At 38.2% G+C, this 15,459-nt stretch overlaps 1 protein-coding gene across 2 annotated transcripts in view; it reads right to left on the bottom strand.

Annotated features, from left to right (window-relative positions):
• Nucleotides 1-15,459, bottom strand: part of ANK2 (ankyrin 2) — a 365,935-nt gene that overhangs the window by 174,025 nt on the left and 176,451 nt on the right. Inside the window, exon 1 of one of the 2 annotated variants that reach the window (XM_075420873.1) lies at nucleotides 2,395-2,596. The exons of the other annotated variant lie outside the window; for it this stretch is intronic. Within the exon in view, the coding sequence (XP_075276988.1) occupies nucleotides 2,395-2,529 (135 nt within the window). The 5' untranslated portion in view covers nucleotides 2,530-2,596. Of the gene's footprint in view, nucleotides 1-2,394; nucleotides 2,597-15,459 lie in introns of those variants that run through there. 2 annotated transcript variants of the gene reach the window in all.

The following is a 15,459-nucleotide window of genomic DNA, read 5'->3' as shown; positions in this document are numbered from 1 at the left end:
ATGTCTTCACTTCAGCACATAAAAAAAAGTAATTAAATCTATAATATATTAGTATGAAATAGTTTGGTTGTGGTTTTTTTTAATGCTGCTGTTATTTCAAATATGAGCTCAGTATGAAAATTTGACTCCCCATTTGACAAGGTTATTTGGCATCATATAGACAATTCAGGATAGTCAAACCAACACACTCCTCATTTCTTCAGCAAGATAGCTGAAGATAGCAAGATAGTCTGAAGCAGTAGACTGTATTTGGTTTTAGTTTTGAAAAGATTAGATTATGCAAAGCAATTTTGCCATTTGAGTTGGCTGAATACCAACTAAACTATTCTCAGCCTTTTATCTGGTACAAGATTTATGGAGTCATGATATTTAGCTTGATGTGGCACTCTTTTTCGTAAACCAAGACAGCAAGCATGGCTACAGCTGTATAAAAGTGTAGGAAAAGTATGGCTAACAAAGCACTGTGATGGATACTATATTCCTGCTTGGGAAAAAAAACCACATACAACTTCACTATTCAGGACAAAACTCGACTGACATTTCTAGTTTACAGACACCTTTTAAATTTTTTTTTTAACTTTTTGGTAAGGAATCGTAACAACAAATATAATAAGAGACTGCAAACCTTCTTAGGGAAATACCACAATTTTCCTTTGTCATCTACAAGCACTGCAACACCTGAATCAAGGCAGATATTTTAAAGCAACTCTGTCAGTCCCTGCCAGAGCCATATAAAGCCAGGATCTTATGATTAAATGTATCAAAGACATTATCAAAGTGCCTGATCTCTGCCTGCTATGAAAAGCTCTGAAGGCTGACTGAAAAGTACCCAGGATAAAAAAAAAAAAAAAAAAAAAAGAAAAAAAAAACCCTTCAAAGATCACATGCTGCTCGCTTTGGCTCACTCCTGCCTCCTCAAAAACCTGACCTTATGCAGAAGGGCAGCTTGGAGACTGTACATTCATAGAGAGAGAACTGTTTCAGGGTTTGCTTATTTGTGTCATAGGAAACTTCCAAACATTTGCAAACAGCTTCAAGGTGCTCGACTTCTGGGAAATACTCTAATGCCTGTTGAAATCCACACATTCAGCAATGGAAGTAGGCTCTGTCCTCCACACCACTGTCCCGGGAAACCCTGTGCTTGTGTTGTCCCTCCCCCTGATTTCACTTGTCCCATCAGAAAGGCTAGAGCTTGGTTGTTAATTTAACCAAAAACTGCTTGGTGGCAGAAATAAATTGTCTGAAAGCTCAAAGAAATAGTTCAATTCCATGTTTTAGCTCAAAGAAAGTTTTATTTCTGAAGAACTGGTCCAACTGCGTTGTCAGCAAAATAAGCGGTAGAACTGGTCAGAAAATTTCAGCCAAAAAAACTTCCTACCAGAAAACCAAGGCAGCATCAAAATTATTTTCTAGGACAAAGCAGAACTTCTTGCGAGCTGCTGCTGGGAGTGCCTCTGGTCTCCTCCTCCATTATGAACACTGTAACTCATCTCAACTACATTTCCTACAATGCAATGCACTAATTCATGCAAGTGCAAAGCATAACATTGACCTGAGAACAATTTTGTTTTAGATCAATATCGGAGAACATAATTTTTTGATATATCAACATTAAAGTTTTTCTGATCTTCCTGTCCTGACCAAAGTTTTGACATTCCCTCCTTTTATTGACAGTTTTGAATGAAGTAACTATCTAATAACAAATTTCCTAAGCAGAGGAAGAAAAAAAATATAAGAAAAAAAAGAGAAAAGAGGCACTTCATTTACCATGGACATTATACAAGTATTCATCCCCATGATTTTCTTCTGGTTTGCAGAGCAAATGGTCTGCAAACGATGACATTACTGCTCCAATCCCTTACTGCCTGCCTAACTCTCAAGTCCTGCAGCCACCAGTGTGACCCCCTCACATCCCCCTGGTCCCACTCACTGTAATCCTCATCTGCACAGAGACCTGTGGGGCTCGGTCTCTACTGCAAACACAGAAAATAATGTCATGTACTGGACAGACAACAGCTTAAAAAAAAGTTACTGAGTTCAAGTTTTGAGAATGAACGATGCGGGATCATTTATAGCAGTCGTGTAAACTAAGGTAATTGATTACACCTATTCATTTGAAGGACTTGTTTCACTGATGGTGTTCTCCATATACCTGAACCTTTTGGTAGCTGATAACACTTTCAAGTGACTGCACAGCTTAGCGACAGCTGCGTTTTAATTACAGTCAGTCACAACAGCAAAATCAAAGCTTGAACTTGGACGCATTTAGCAGATCTCTTAACATTGCAAGCTATCAAGTAAGATTCAGGCAAAGAGATCCTTTTCAAAACTCACATGCACAACCCTGATCTTAATTTTTCCCTTTGATTCCTGTGGTCTCGAGGCAAGACTTACCAGGGCTTCAGGATCTTTACTTTCTTCACTGTTGCATCCATAATAGTCAGGGATTTTATCCAAATCCTGTATGTTCCCTTGTGTTCTTAAACCCTTCTCTGAATGACAAGACTGGCAAATCGGTGCATTGCCCATATCAGTTCTGCTGTTAACTCCTACAAGTGGGATTGCCCTTGCGCTGCAGAGCGTGCCCCGTGCTCCCGAAGGACAGCCAACGATCCAGGAGGAGGATCCCGTCTGTGCTCCGCTCCGTGGCCACTGGCACCAGGCTGCCTTCCCGAAGCCGTCCTGTGTCACGGACAACCCGAAACCCCAGCAACTGCGGGCAGCAGTCGGTGACCATTTCCAATTCAGGCTCTGTCCGTCTATTTTTACACCTACCAGGCCAGCTATGCATGTAAATGGCTTTCGGGTGGGGGGTGGGGGGGGAACACTGCTTTCCAGCATACAGCCAGCCTGCCTAGCACGTAAAGTTAAAGTCCCACTGAGTGGAATGCCTCTAGATGTGAGGGTTATTGAATTACCCAGTTGCATGCCTTTGAACATTTTGATTTTTTTCCTACCGCTCTCGGTCTCACTGTGTTTACATAAAGCACTACATTTCAGAATGTTGCTGATGCCTTCCGAGTTTCTAACTCAAAAAGATGATTCATTCAAGTTGCATCTATTTGATATTTACAAAGCAAGACAAATTATATGAGTATACATTTCATGACCATTTCACTCCTGCGATACACATGGTATTTCATGTTCGTGTAGATAACAACTATGATGAGCTTGCTTTTGAATTTATATATCCCCTGGGCTTGACTTCAGAGGAGCTCAAATGTATCCAAAAAGGACAATCTCTGATGCTAGATCACTTTAGCTCTTGTCTATGTCATGTCTGATCTTGTTTTGGGTTTTTATTGTTGTTTTTGTTTAGGGCTGGGTTTTTTTGAGCTAAAACAGTAACTGTTATTAACAACAAAATAAAACAAAAAAAGAGCAAACAAATAAACAAAAAAAACCTCCAAAATTGAGAATAAGGACATCCCCTCTAGATTTGAGTTAGTTATCATGACTGTAACCAGTAGCACGAAAATAATTTTGAGGATTGCATTTTGGAATCCACCCATTCTCCCAGAAGAGGCCCACTGCAGAACTAAAAAAACCAAACCAAAACAAGAACCCAAGAAAGTTAGCTGAGAAATAATTAGCAGTTTTCAAATGCTTGAGGAACAACTGGAGGTGATGGAGACAGACTGCCTGTCTGTAGGTAACAGAGTCCCATAGAATAACATCACAATGCACACGGAACCCATAAGTGGAGCTGGGCATGTATTTGAAAAATTAAGCCCAGATTTCCTCAGAAGCAGAGCGATCCTCAATGAATTGTAACATCTAGCCAACATTTTTTCTCTTTCAGGTTTCAAACTATTGCTAGTACTGCAATACCCATCAGCAGGCAGCTGTCCATAGCATCCTATTGATTTGTACCCAGTTACCCTTTGCAGCAGTGCCAGTTGTAACCAGAGGGAGCAAGCTCTCCCCAGCCCCCTTTTAAGGATTATTGATCAGTATAGGGTTCTCTTCTGTGTTAATTACCATGAGGTAGATTTAAAACCAGTCTATAATTTTTCCTTGACTGATGAATGCTCCAGGATGGGATCACTGAGCTCCTTTAAAAAGCCTCAGGCGCCATGATGTGCAGCGAGTATGAACACATGCTGGATAGACCCACGTGCAAAACAGTTAAATTCATTGTCATTGGTTATGTGATTATATACTCGTATGGAACTGAATGAAACCTGAACTACAGAATGTCCCCGACAACAACATTTTTGCCAGCAATCAGCAAAAACAAGAGATGGAATGTTTAATCTTACATTCAGACAGCCTGAATTTCAAATATAAAATGACTACTGAACAAGTAAAGGCTTCAGCTCATGTTAAAATTATGCACAATAATAATAAAATATAATACAAGCACACACTACTTCTCAGCAATGGGCAGGTTCAGATGCAAGCTGACCACACTGAGAACGACCGTAGTCCCAACCATTGCAACTGCAGTTGACATTTGGTTCCCACAACGCTGAAAGCAGTCACCGCCTTTAATTGACACCAACACTGTTTCAGAAATGTTCATGCAAGGCCAGCCTTCCCATAATTAGCTGACACTGATTTTCAACTCTTCCAAGGCATTACCCTATGACAGTAAGCTGTGTATATACATTGCCGTAACTTCTTCATGTAGTTAAAAAAATAAAAGGATGCAAGAAGAAATCCCACCAAACACTTGACTAAAGTTCATATAACCAAAGTTCCAACATAAACTGGAACTAAAATTCATTGGACAGAGCAATCTATTTAATGTGATAGAAGAGAGTGAAACAAGGCATCAGCTCAAGGGGAAAGGGTGACAAATACATTCCTTTGAAATAACACTTGCAGAAAGCAACAATCTGTGTGGACATCTGACAGAGAGCAATAGATAAGCTTTCTGCCAGAGCCTTTTAACAATATTACTGTTGTTTGTCAAAATGGTTCAAAGTCATTAGGGCAAATTACTCAGAAAGCAAACATGTTTGTGTGTTGCCAGACTTAGTTAGGACACCACATTCTAACAAAGTATACGTCTTCTGATGCAGGATTCAAAGCCTTTGTAGAGGAACGTGTTGCAGTATCTTTGTAAGTTCCCATGCTCTTTTTTGCTGTTGTTGTTTGGGCTACAAATCTATCCCATCAGGCAGCAGTGAAGAAACCAAAACACAAAAGCATGATTTTCAAGCATGAAACTCATACCAAAGCATCTCAGTCCTCCTCCCTGTACAGAACAGTCAGAGCCTGCTCTGTGTTACGCTGCCAGAACTGCTCTGAAGCCCACGACCTCGTGTCTCTTCACAGCGGAGCAGAACATTTTAAAGAACCTTCTGTACAGAACTTGCTGAATCCACCTGTTTTTCCATACTTTAACACATCCTTTACTCCTCAGCAGTGCAATAGACCTTTCTGTAACACTAACTCCAAACCTTAAATGCTTCCTTATCTAGAAAACCTTCAGAAATACTTTAAAGTGCGTGGTAAGAAAGAGAGCAGATTACCTCGTATACCATACTTCAGCGTTGATGCTAGAATAGCAAGCAGCTGACTGAGATGGGATCCCTCTTGTCCCCCAAAATGTTGATATAGGAGAAACACGAGAAGAACTCAGTAGCCCAGAAATGCACTTTTTGCTCCAGTCTACGCCTTGCACTCACGCTTTAAACATGTCTACAACCCTCACGCTTTTGTGGACATAAAATCACGCTGTGCTTCATTTTGAGTGCTGAAGTTTGCCACAGTACTTCCAGTAAGTGCAAACTGGTTCATTCATCTTGGTGGGTTTTCCCCAAAGTCAGCCTGGTAAAGTGGCAGTGTTAACTGTGTCAGGATTTTAATTTTTTAAGAGAAATATTCTGGTAATGTGCTTCTTTGAGAAACCCCATTCTTCCCACTCCCCTGCCTTCCTAAGTCAAATCCTAGTTACCCACACATCCAACTTTCTTTGTACTTGGGCAATAAACTTTTAAGTGTGAGTTTCTGCACACTGAATTCTGCCTGACACCAATAAAATGTGGAACAAATCAAAGAACTGTGGTACTATTTAGAGCAACCAAGGGACTGCCTAAGCTCATTTGCCGAAAATTGTCATAATACTACTCTGCTCCACCACAATTTCAGAACACCCCTCTTTCTCTTGGCTTCACTCTTACACGATACGGTGGCTCATTGTAACACTTTCAGTAGCTATCGCTAGGGGTAGAATTCCATCCCTATGGGGAATTTTCTCCCGGCAACTTTTGCACTTTTGTAACCCCCATGCAATGCAAAGTGATCAGAACTGACAAAAAAAATGCAGACCAACAAGCTCAAAATCCTTGGTAAAGACCGTTACTAGTCTTACCATTACAGATCTCTCTGCAAAAAATATAGAACTATGAGAGCTACTATCAACTGCCTTCTCTACCTCAAATCATGCTACAAGCTTGGGGAACATTTCGGTTTCATCACTTGACCTCTTTTCTAAGCCTGCAGCAGTTCTGATTATCAGCTTCTCAGCAACACAAAGCCAGAGCACAACACAACGGACAGGGCCCTCAGCAAGTGCAGCAAAACATACCTTATGATTTCAAGTAATCAGCCATTAAGCACATTTGCAGGAGTCTTATTTTGTTCTATTTTATACTTCTTTAAGTAGTTTTCCTAATCGTGACATTTAGAAGAGATACAGCTGTGGATAAAATTAAATACAGCTAAGTATAGATATTAATTTTTAAACTTGACCAGAACACACCCCCCCCTTTTTTTTTTACAGAAGTGAGGTCTAGCATGTTATATAATGCCTGTTTTGAACAGCATCAGACATTTTATACATATTTTCTCAGGTATGTACTTGGCTTGGTTTAAATGTTAACGAGACAACTTCCGACAAAACAACTACTGACTCCTTTGGCCAGCAAACACCAGCACATATTCATGATTCTTGTTATGGTCTGGTTTATTTGCAGTTTGCCATATCTAAGAATATTGAACCTAGCCAAAGGATGATATACAGTTGTAAAACAACTGGAAAGTCCTGCAAATCAAAAATTGAAAACAAACCCCAAAGATAAACATAGAGAGTATTGCCCAAGACCATATAAAACCCAGAGTGAAAAAATAAGAAGCCTTGCCATCCAAAAGATGAATGTTAAAGACAAAATTATATTGAAATAAATAGTTTTGCACATGTAACATTGCACTTTTATCATCCTTACGCATCCATTATGCTTTGGAATGTCACCAAGAATAAAATGAGCATATAGTGATTACAACATCATCACCAGCAAGAACTTACTCTCCTACTTACAATATTTCTTCTGTCAGTTTCTGTTTTCAGTTTTCCAAAGATTCTTGTAGTAAATGGAGTCCTCACTAAATACTTCGACTTTCCTGCTACTGGCCATCGAGAAAAAGAATGCAATACAAACCCACTGACTCGCTGCTACTTGCAAAATCTCAACTAAGACCTCAAACACTAATAAGTGAGAAGCAGTGAAATCAAAGCTGTCATCTAATCTCCAGATAGAGACTTCATTTTATGGGATACCATTTATCAATCCAGGAACGGCAAAACTTGTGTCTTGTAAGATGGAACAGGACTAGGGACAGCCGCACACACCCGGGCATGCAGCAACAAAAGCAAACCTGCTCTGCTGCTCTGAAGAATGCTTCTTTATCCTTTTTTTGCCATTACTATAAAAGCTTAGTTTGTCAGTAGAGGTTTCAGTTATGCCCTAATGTAGCACAGTGGCTAAAATTACAATTCAGCAGGTACTGTAAAATTTAGTGCTGCAAAATAAAAGACAAAAAGGGAAAATGAGGAAAGAGTTCCAAGTACTGAGACAAATCACTACCTATATATTGTTAGTGAAATAAATTCCCAAATTTATTATTGTGAATTCTTTCCCAAAAGAGGTATTTCCTATCATGTTTTTATGGTTAAACATAATAATTACAAAAAGAAAGTGAGAAAAGAGACTGTACTGGGACCTACATATTTTTAGGAGATTTCCTGAGCTTTGAAACATTTTCTGAATGCTAAGTCTTTCACTCTTAGGGATTATTCTATGTGAAGTACAACATGGCTCACTTGTTTCTGGCAATTATTTTTGGGTCAGACCTTGAGCTCATGCAGATTATAAACTCTGATGATTTATGCCTTTATATCATTTGTGCACCCTTTATGTTTTACAATAATGACATTGATGTGATCATTATTTCCCAAAAATTCAGCCTTTTCTTTCTTCTGGTATCTACTGTATGCTGGTCACACAGGCCACAATAAACAATTCCTGAAACCAGAGCAGCCTTTAGAAAGAGGCACTTGTCCACTATAGAGGACCTAGCAGCATCTTTTCATCTGAAATAATTTGAGTCCAATCAATTGCAAAAATCTATTCTGAGCCATTTTGAAGGGGACGAATCATTCTGCTGTGCTTTAGATGGTGAATCGTTCAACATATTAAGCATAACGATCCTCTCCAGACAGCGACAAAGAGCTCTTAATCCAAGTAGCGCCATATGTCTTTGTATCCCTACCAGACTAAGTAAACAGATAACCTGGTTTTTAATCACCGCAGCTACTGATCCTTCAGTACTGAAGGGGCACAGGTGTGACAGAATTGGGAAAAGCTGGATTTAAACTTTCCTATCCGTGAAACAAAGAAGTATATAATACACACAATTTTTTTTAAAAGCTATACAATCTCAGTTATTCTGAAATATTTATGTCTCCCTGGTGAATATACAGGGACCTTCCTCCAAACACAGGCCACCTTCGCCTCCAGCACACCACAGATATAACACGTTTCAAAAAAATTTTGAAACAACAGAAAAATAAAAGCGTGGACAATTCAAATTCAAACACACAGCATACTGCCTGATATCCCCTTCATATACTGACTGGAGTATAAACAAGTGCAAAAGGTAACTTTTTATTCCAGTATTCATTAGTATTTCAATACGCAATCTACAGAAATATGATATTAATGAAACCATTAGTATTTTGGTTTCCTGTAACTCAAAACATACGGGTTTAATTCATGCTTGTTTTCACACCCATTCAGAGATGGGGGAAGTGTCTCACATGAACTCTGAAGTACTTAGAAAAAAAATTCATTGTCCTTCTACAGATTATCAAATGCTCAATATGCAAGTCGCTAACAAAGTTGCTTTTTTAATTAGCATGTCACTATCTATTTTCCCGTTTGAAAAACTTAAAGCATATGGTGCAGAGAGAGCGTGTTTATTGGGCATTACCCTGAGATTCTCCATTGAGTGCCGGACTCAACACCTGTGGTACAGCCTCAGCTCGCTCTCATCTCGTTTTGGCTTGGTCCGTCAATATGTTAAAAGAGCGTGGCACATGCTTATTTTGCAGAGCTGCTATAACATTTGCTCAGTGTCTCTAAAATTACAGGAGCTTTTGGATGAGAGGTGTGACACAGGAAGATAAAAAACAAAACAAATTTTCATGGTCCGTTTAACAGAGAACCCCTCACAGGAACAGCAGCTTACTTATCGCATACGTATTTTTCTCATAAAAATTACAGGAGAGATTTCTTTTCTTTCTCAGTCTTGCTTCAATCTTCCACTTTCCAAAGAGACCTACTCATTGGAAATGAAACATATGTATTAACGTCAAGCACTGAGTAACACGCAGGAACTGTTACAAGGATTCTTGACTAATCACAAAACTAGCAAAATTCATGACTGACTTTCAAAGTTTGGGTAGAGCCAGTGGAAGAAGTATTCAATATCATTTTATCAGCTGATCTTAAGCTATTTATTTTGCTGACCATCATTTTCTCAAGCCAGGGCAAGAAAACCTGCAGGACTGTATGGGCAGCTCTTCGGCTGGAATCTAAGCATGACCATGAATTATGAAATTAATACCTGATTTATTTCACCTCAAAAGCACAACCATGTTGTTCTTGTGGAGTTGTATCTTTACCACCCTCATTCTGGAGATTCAGGGATGTACTTTTAAAGCATAGCAATATTTGTATTTGCTGAAAAGTAGTGGTGTTTTAAAATTATAGCTGTTCACTAAATTTAAAAAAATGCACTCATATGCTATTCAGCATAAACATGGCATATGCAGGAAATGATGGAAAGCCACAGCCTCAAATGCATTTGCAGTACACTTGGCCAACACAGAGAAGGATTTAGATCAATTTAGTTGCGTGAGCCCAACTTTACTTTGATTAACACTGTGGGATCTTATTAGAAGCAGTAATCTAAAAGCAGTGATGCAGCAAAGCTTTCGCTGCACCAAAACGTGAATCTCTGGGTAAAGGGTTAAGAATGCAGTTCAGACCCACCCATACCACCATAATGATCAAGTATATTATCACCTCTTGTGCCCAAAACAGCTTTTTTTTTTTTCTTTCAACAGTAGTACACATTTTTTGAGAGCTTCATGTTTTTATATCCCTCACTGGCAGTAAGCTCTAATTAGTAACTATTTGTCTTAGGCAGTTCAGTCTAAATCTAAATCAAAAATCTCACACTTGATTAGCTCTAATTTTTGTTCCTTAACACAGACAAGATACTAATTCTGCCTTAAGCCATCTTGTAGGATTTCACGAAGCTATCTCATTCAGAATTTGGAATATCCGAATAAGGCCTCAATCCTCTTCTCCAAGATAATCATCCTATCTTCTCTTCTGAATTCATCAGCAAGAGATCACTGCTGACTCTCTGAAAATCCCAGTCTCTTAAGTCCTTGTTATTGAAATACAGAAGGAAGAGAAACAAACAGTCCCACTACAGACTGCTGCAGTGCTCCATTGCCTTCCCCCTAAAAGCACCATCTGGTTACTCCCATTGCGACAGGAAAAACGTTGCACCGACCCTTTTCCTACATGCTTCCAAAGCTCTCGCTTCTGTTTGAATTCTACAACTTTCAAAGACAAAACTTCCATATTCGCACGTAAAATCAGTTTGTCGGGGGAACATGTATTTCATATATAACCTATAACAGACTGTTCTCTCATATACATACATATGTACACAATATAAATCATAGTTTTCCACACGATGCATCTTTTGAGTTACTGCAGTTTAAAAGAATCAATTAATTCAATGAGGAATGAAAGGTAACAATGTTAAATGCATAATTCTTCCTTTCCAAAAGATCTTGCCATTCAGTGGCATCCATTAAAATAGACTTTATTCAGGCTAATGTCCAACATGTCTTGAAATCTAAATGTTTTCCTGTCTAAACATCAATTGTCCTTGTCTTTTATGTTTATACAGCAGTGACATCTGCAGTGCTGGTAACAAGAAGAAAGAGGTTAATCTATTACAATAAAACAGAGCGAAACAGCAATATGAAGCAGAGACAAGGGTAACTGCTTTGCTCTGAGATTTAGTATTTTGTTAATAAGCTAACCTAACATACAAAGAAGAGAGAGAGTGAAAATACTTTCAGAATTGCTGCATGTATATTAAATAGCACAGAATCTTGTATCTGGAACACAAAGAAGTGCAGGTTCCAATAAATTTCTTCATATTAAACACAGCTTTATTGTGAAAACAACAGTACTGTTTTAAAATAGATTTTTTTTTTTTTCCTTAAAAAGCTACCTTATCACAAGCTTTGAATATTTTTGCAAGGAAACTTCAAAGAGAAGAATGGTCTGTAACTAACTTATCTTCCCTGGAGCTCTGTCCTTGGCAGGATGATGAAACCTACTTATAGTCTAACATATGCAAAATGTCATAGCTGGTAACTGAAAGTTATACGGTCTTATCAGATCTTTTGCGGAACTAGGGAAATCAGTTTATTTGTAAAATGCCCAAAAAAAGCATAATTTATTTTAATATTAATATGTTTTGAAATTGTGCCTGTGTAAAACTCTTCTTTCTAAATACTGTTTGAAATTACTGGGTAGAGAAGTATCCTTTTGTCTCAAAGGCAGCTGCTGTCTGGGCATACATTCCGGTAATAGAAAGAAGTAGACTGAGGCCTTCAGAAATACTCCAGGAAATTGAAAACAGAATACAGAAACAGAGATTTCAGGGCCATCTACCACCTTTAGTATAAAAAAGCAAGAGCATCAGATGTAATGTACATGCAACTTTTTTTTGCATTTCTATATCTGTCAATCAAATTAAAAAAAAGAAAAGGTGCATATTCTTAGGGAATCCTCAAAGAACAATACATTTTTGTTAGCATCGTACCTCTGATTCTAGCTTTTACTCCCCCGTAATAAACAGTTGCTGATGTACGTAATTAAAAAGATTCTTAAGTACACACCAGTAGTTCATTTACTCAACTTCTTTTTTATTTTGCATCCTGTGCCTGTCTGTTATCTCAGGGCCCATCAAATACATCTGGTATAATGAGTGTTTCTATTAATCTGCATAATAAAATACTTTTACCTTGACTATTAAGCTATCTGTTTTAGTTAATTGCTCTTTATGGTTAAACTTGAATCACAATAGTTTATCTAGTGCCACTGAAAGAAAGCTATACCTAATCCCCCCAGTTAATGCACTAATATGAGTCAATGCACCCTGATATATACACACCTGCACACACACACACACACACACACTCAATATATCTGTATCGATGTTGAAAACAACCTGGCTGTGCAAAACGGACTTACGTTTAGTTGAACTACAACCATAAAACACTCTAATTTTTCTATTCGGTAATATTACAGCTTGTGTTATATGTGCTCAACTAACCACATCACTAGCTTACTTGAAGAAGCAAAACAGAACCCAGCATTACTGACTTCGAGGCTCTGGCTTTAACAAGTTGATAAGGCTTCTGTGCAGATGAAAAGACACCCTTTTTGGAGCAAACTCTAAAGGACTTCTTTTTCCAACCTTTGAAGAAAGAGCGAGTCATGAAATGAAAACTCCTTGCTTGTCAACAGTGTTTGAAAGCTTGGTTTTATATGACTCCTAACGCTTTTTCTTTCCCCGCACTTAAGTAGTTTGTAATAGACAATAAATAAAAGATCACAATATTCCAAAAGCAATTCTCTACGATCAAAAGCATTTTAACAGAGTATGATCAAGAATTTTGGTTTCTGTATGCAAACAATTTGCACCTTATATAAATCATCCACACGAGGGACAGAACAGCATGAGAAACAAGTAAGTATGCTATGTAACTAAATAAATTTTCATCATTGCAACCATATACACAGTTCTAAATACACATTTGAGATCTTGTGACTGAAAACACACCTTCACATCACTTATCAGCTAGTTAAAAACGCCACCTCGGAAAAGAAACAAACAAACAAACTCCACACAATTAATAGAAACACCAAAGGACACACTGAAAAGCATTTCATCTGTAACTAAGTCTTCATCAAAGAAATTCTGTGGTTATTCTGAATTATGTATAAATTAAAAATTGTGAGAGTGAGACTGATTCTGAACTGACAATAAATAAAGGCAAATTTTTGTGTACTGTAGTCTCTCGGGACTATTAAAACCAGTACTGTCTATAAATAAAAGAGAGCCAAAGAAGGCACAATAACAGAACTGAGAAGTTCACTTCCATAGAAGTCCTAAGTATGCTATAAAACTTTCTTCAGCTGCCATTCATAATTCATGATGCTACAATATGTACAACATTAATGGTGCACATACTGTGACTAATAAACATGGGGCAAAATATTCAAGCTTTTAAGAGCAACTTTGCATTCTTACGAGAAATAAGCATATAAGAAAGAAAGAAACAAACAAATATTAGTTTTGTAGTTAAGGCATCAGCAAATTCAAGTAAGCACAGATTCAGGACAATGCCTTTCACCAAAAAAATCCAAACCTGCTAAAAGCCAACAACACAAAATTCTGAACTAATAAAGAAGAGGAACTTAACAGGTACTCTCCAGTTCAACAGTAGCACCTAGTAGATGGGATTCACACAAAAAGCACCTTTATGGACCAACAAAACCCCAAATGTCAGGGGTCATATACTTAATATGATGAACATTCATTAAGCAGATCCCTGTTGTTTAACAGTGGTGGCAGCCACTACAGAAGGACACTATAAAACAGATATATTGTATGATGATCCCATTAAATGTACTTTGAAAAGTCTTCTTCTCTAGGGATCGTGTTGCTACAAAAAGTAACAGGCTTTGACGTACAGGTTTGTAAGTTGTGTTAAAATATGAGTTACCCCCCTTCTCTGTCTAGTATCTCCAGAGATCCTAATATCTGATGTAAAATATTCATATCACTTGCCTGGAAGCCATAAGCTATGCAAGGGAACACGCAGCCTCTTCTTCCTGAAAGGATGCACGCAAGAACTGGATTCTCTCAAAACCCAATAGTGCAGTTTTAGGAAAAGCATAATTACAACCGGAACGTGTGCTATGTTCCCTGTTTCCTTGGGTGAACTGTTTGCCTCTTCTCCCCTTTAGCTTGACTAATCACAGATGGCCTCTATCCCAGCCCTGTTCCTTTTCCCAAACTCACTCCATCTGCACACTCTCACTCTGTGTCCAAGTATTTCTATGTTACAGAGCAGCTGGACCAGCAGGCTCTTTGCCTTTCAGGTAATTAACCACCTTGACAGATCCAAAGGGCCCAAGATATTGAAAGGCCCTGACATGCACTGCCCAGTGTATGAACAATGCTTCCTAGTCTGTGTCTCACTTTCAAGGAGATAAATTTGTTTTTTCCTCGCACTTGGTTATTTGGGATTTAGAAGGAAGATGAACACTTGGGTTGCATGTACAGAACACAAAGACTTCTAGGACTGCAACTACTATAAATGAAATTATATAGCATAAAGTATTTCTATTTCTTCCTCCTCTTCTCCCCATAATGCTTATTCAATGAGGAGCTTTTGACTTTTTCTTTAGAATAATAATAATAAATGCATCTGGAAAGGCATTAATACTTTTCCTGAATTGTATTGGTTTTATTATATTCAGGTAATTACCTAGCCAAAATCATCAAGTTACCTGTATAAACACATTCATAGATATGCAGTGTTGATAGGAAAGACTGTATACGAAAACATGGCCCTAACAAAGTAGCAAAAAGTGCCAGCCACAAAGGAATAAATAGCTGTCCTGTTGTAGTAGAAAATATATGGCCTGAACTATAAAACTATTTCCATACAAAAGGCTAGCACTTTAAGTCTGTGCATAAGCATCTTATGTAGATTTAATGGGGACTGGGCTGTCCCCATTAAGAGGAAATCACTCACTTTTTTTAAAACAATGCATAACAGCTGAACATAATACTGTCCAGATTTGCCAGAGGTGTACCTAATCAGACTTCATTAACTGGAACAGTACATTCTTTGCAGACTACATATAGGGGGTTGTTTTGTTCATTCTTCCACTGGTAATTCCTCCCAAGAATTGCTGATTGTTATTCTTGTTTGGCTTGATTCAACCTTAAACACAAGTGAACCATTAGGATTTAAAGTATTTGTCAGAGAGGGGCGTACCTGAATCAAAGTCCAATTCTGACCTTGGATACACATGAAGTGTGTTACTTTGAGTGAGG

The sequence above is a fragment of the Opisthocomus hoazin genome, chromosome 5, assembly GCF_030867145.1.
Source record: "Opisthocomus hoazin isolate bOpiHoa1 chromosome 5, bOpiHoa1.hap1, whole genome shotgun sequence".
Taxonomy (NCBI): Eukaryota; Metazoa; Chordata; class Aves; order Opisthocomiformes; family Opisthocomidae; genus Opisthocomus; species Opisthocomus hoazin.
The sequence above is the reverse complement of the archived record's forward strand: the minus strand, read 5'-3'. Positions and strand labels throughout refer to the sequence as shown.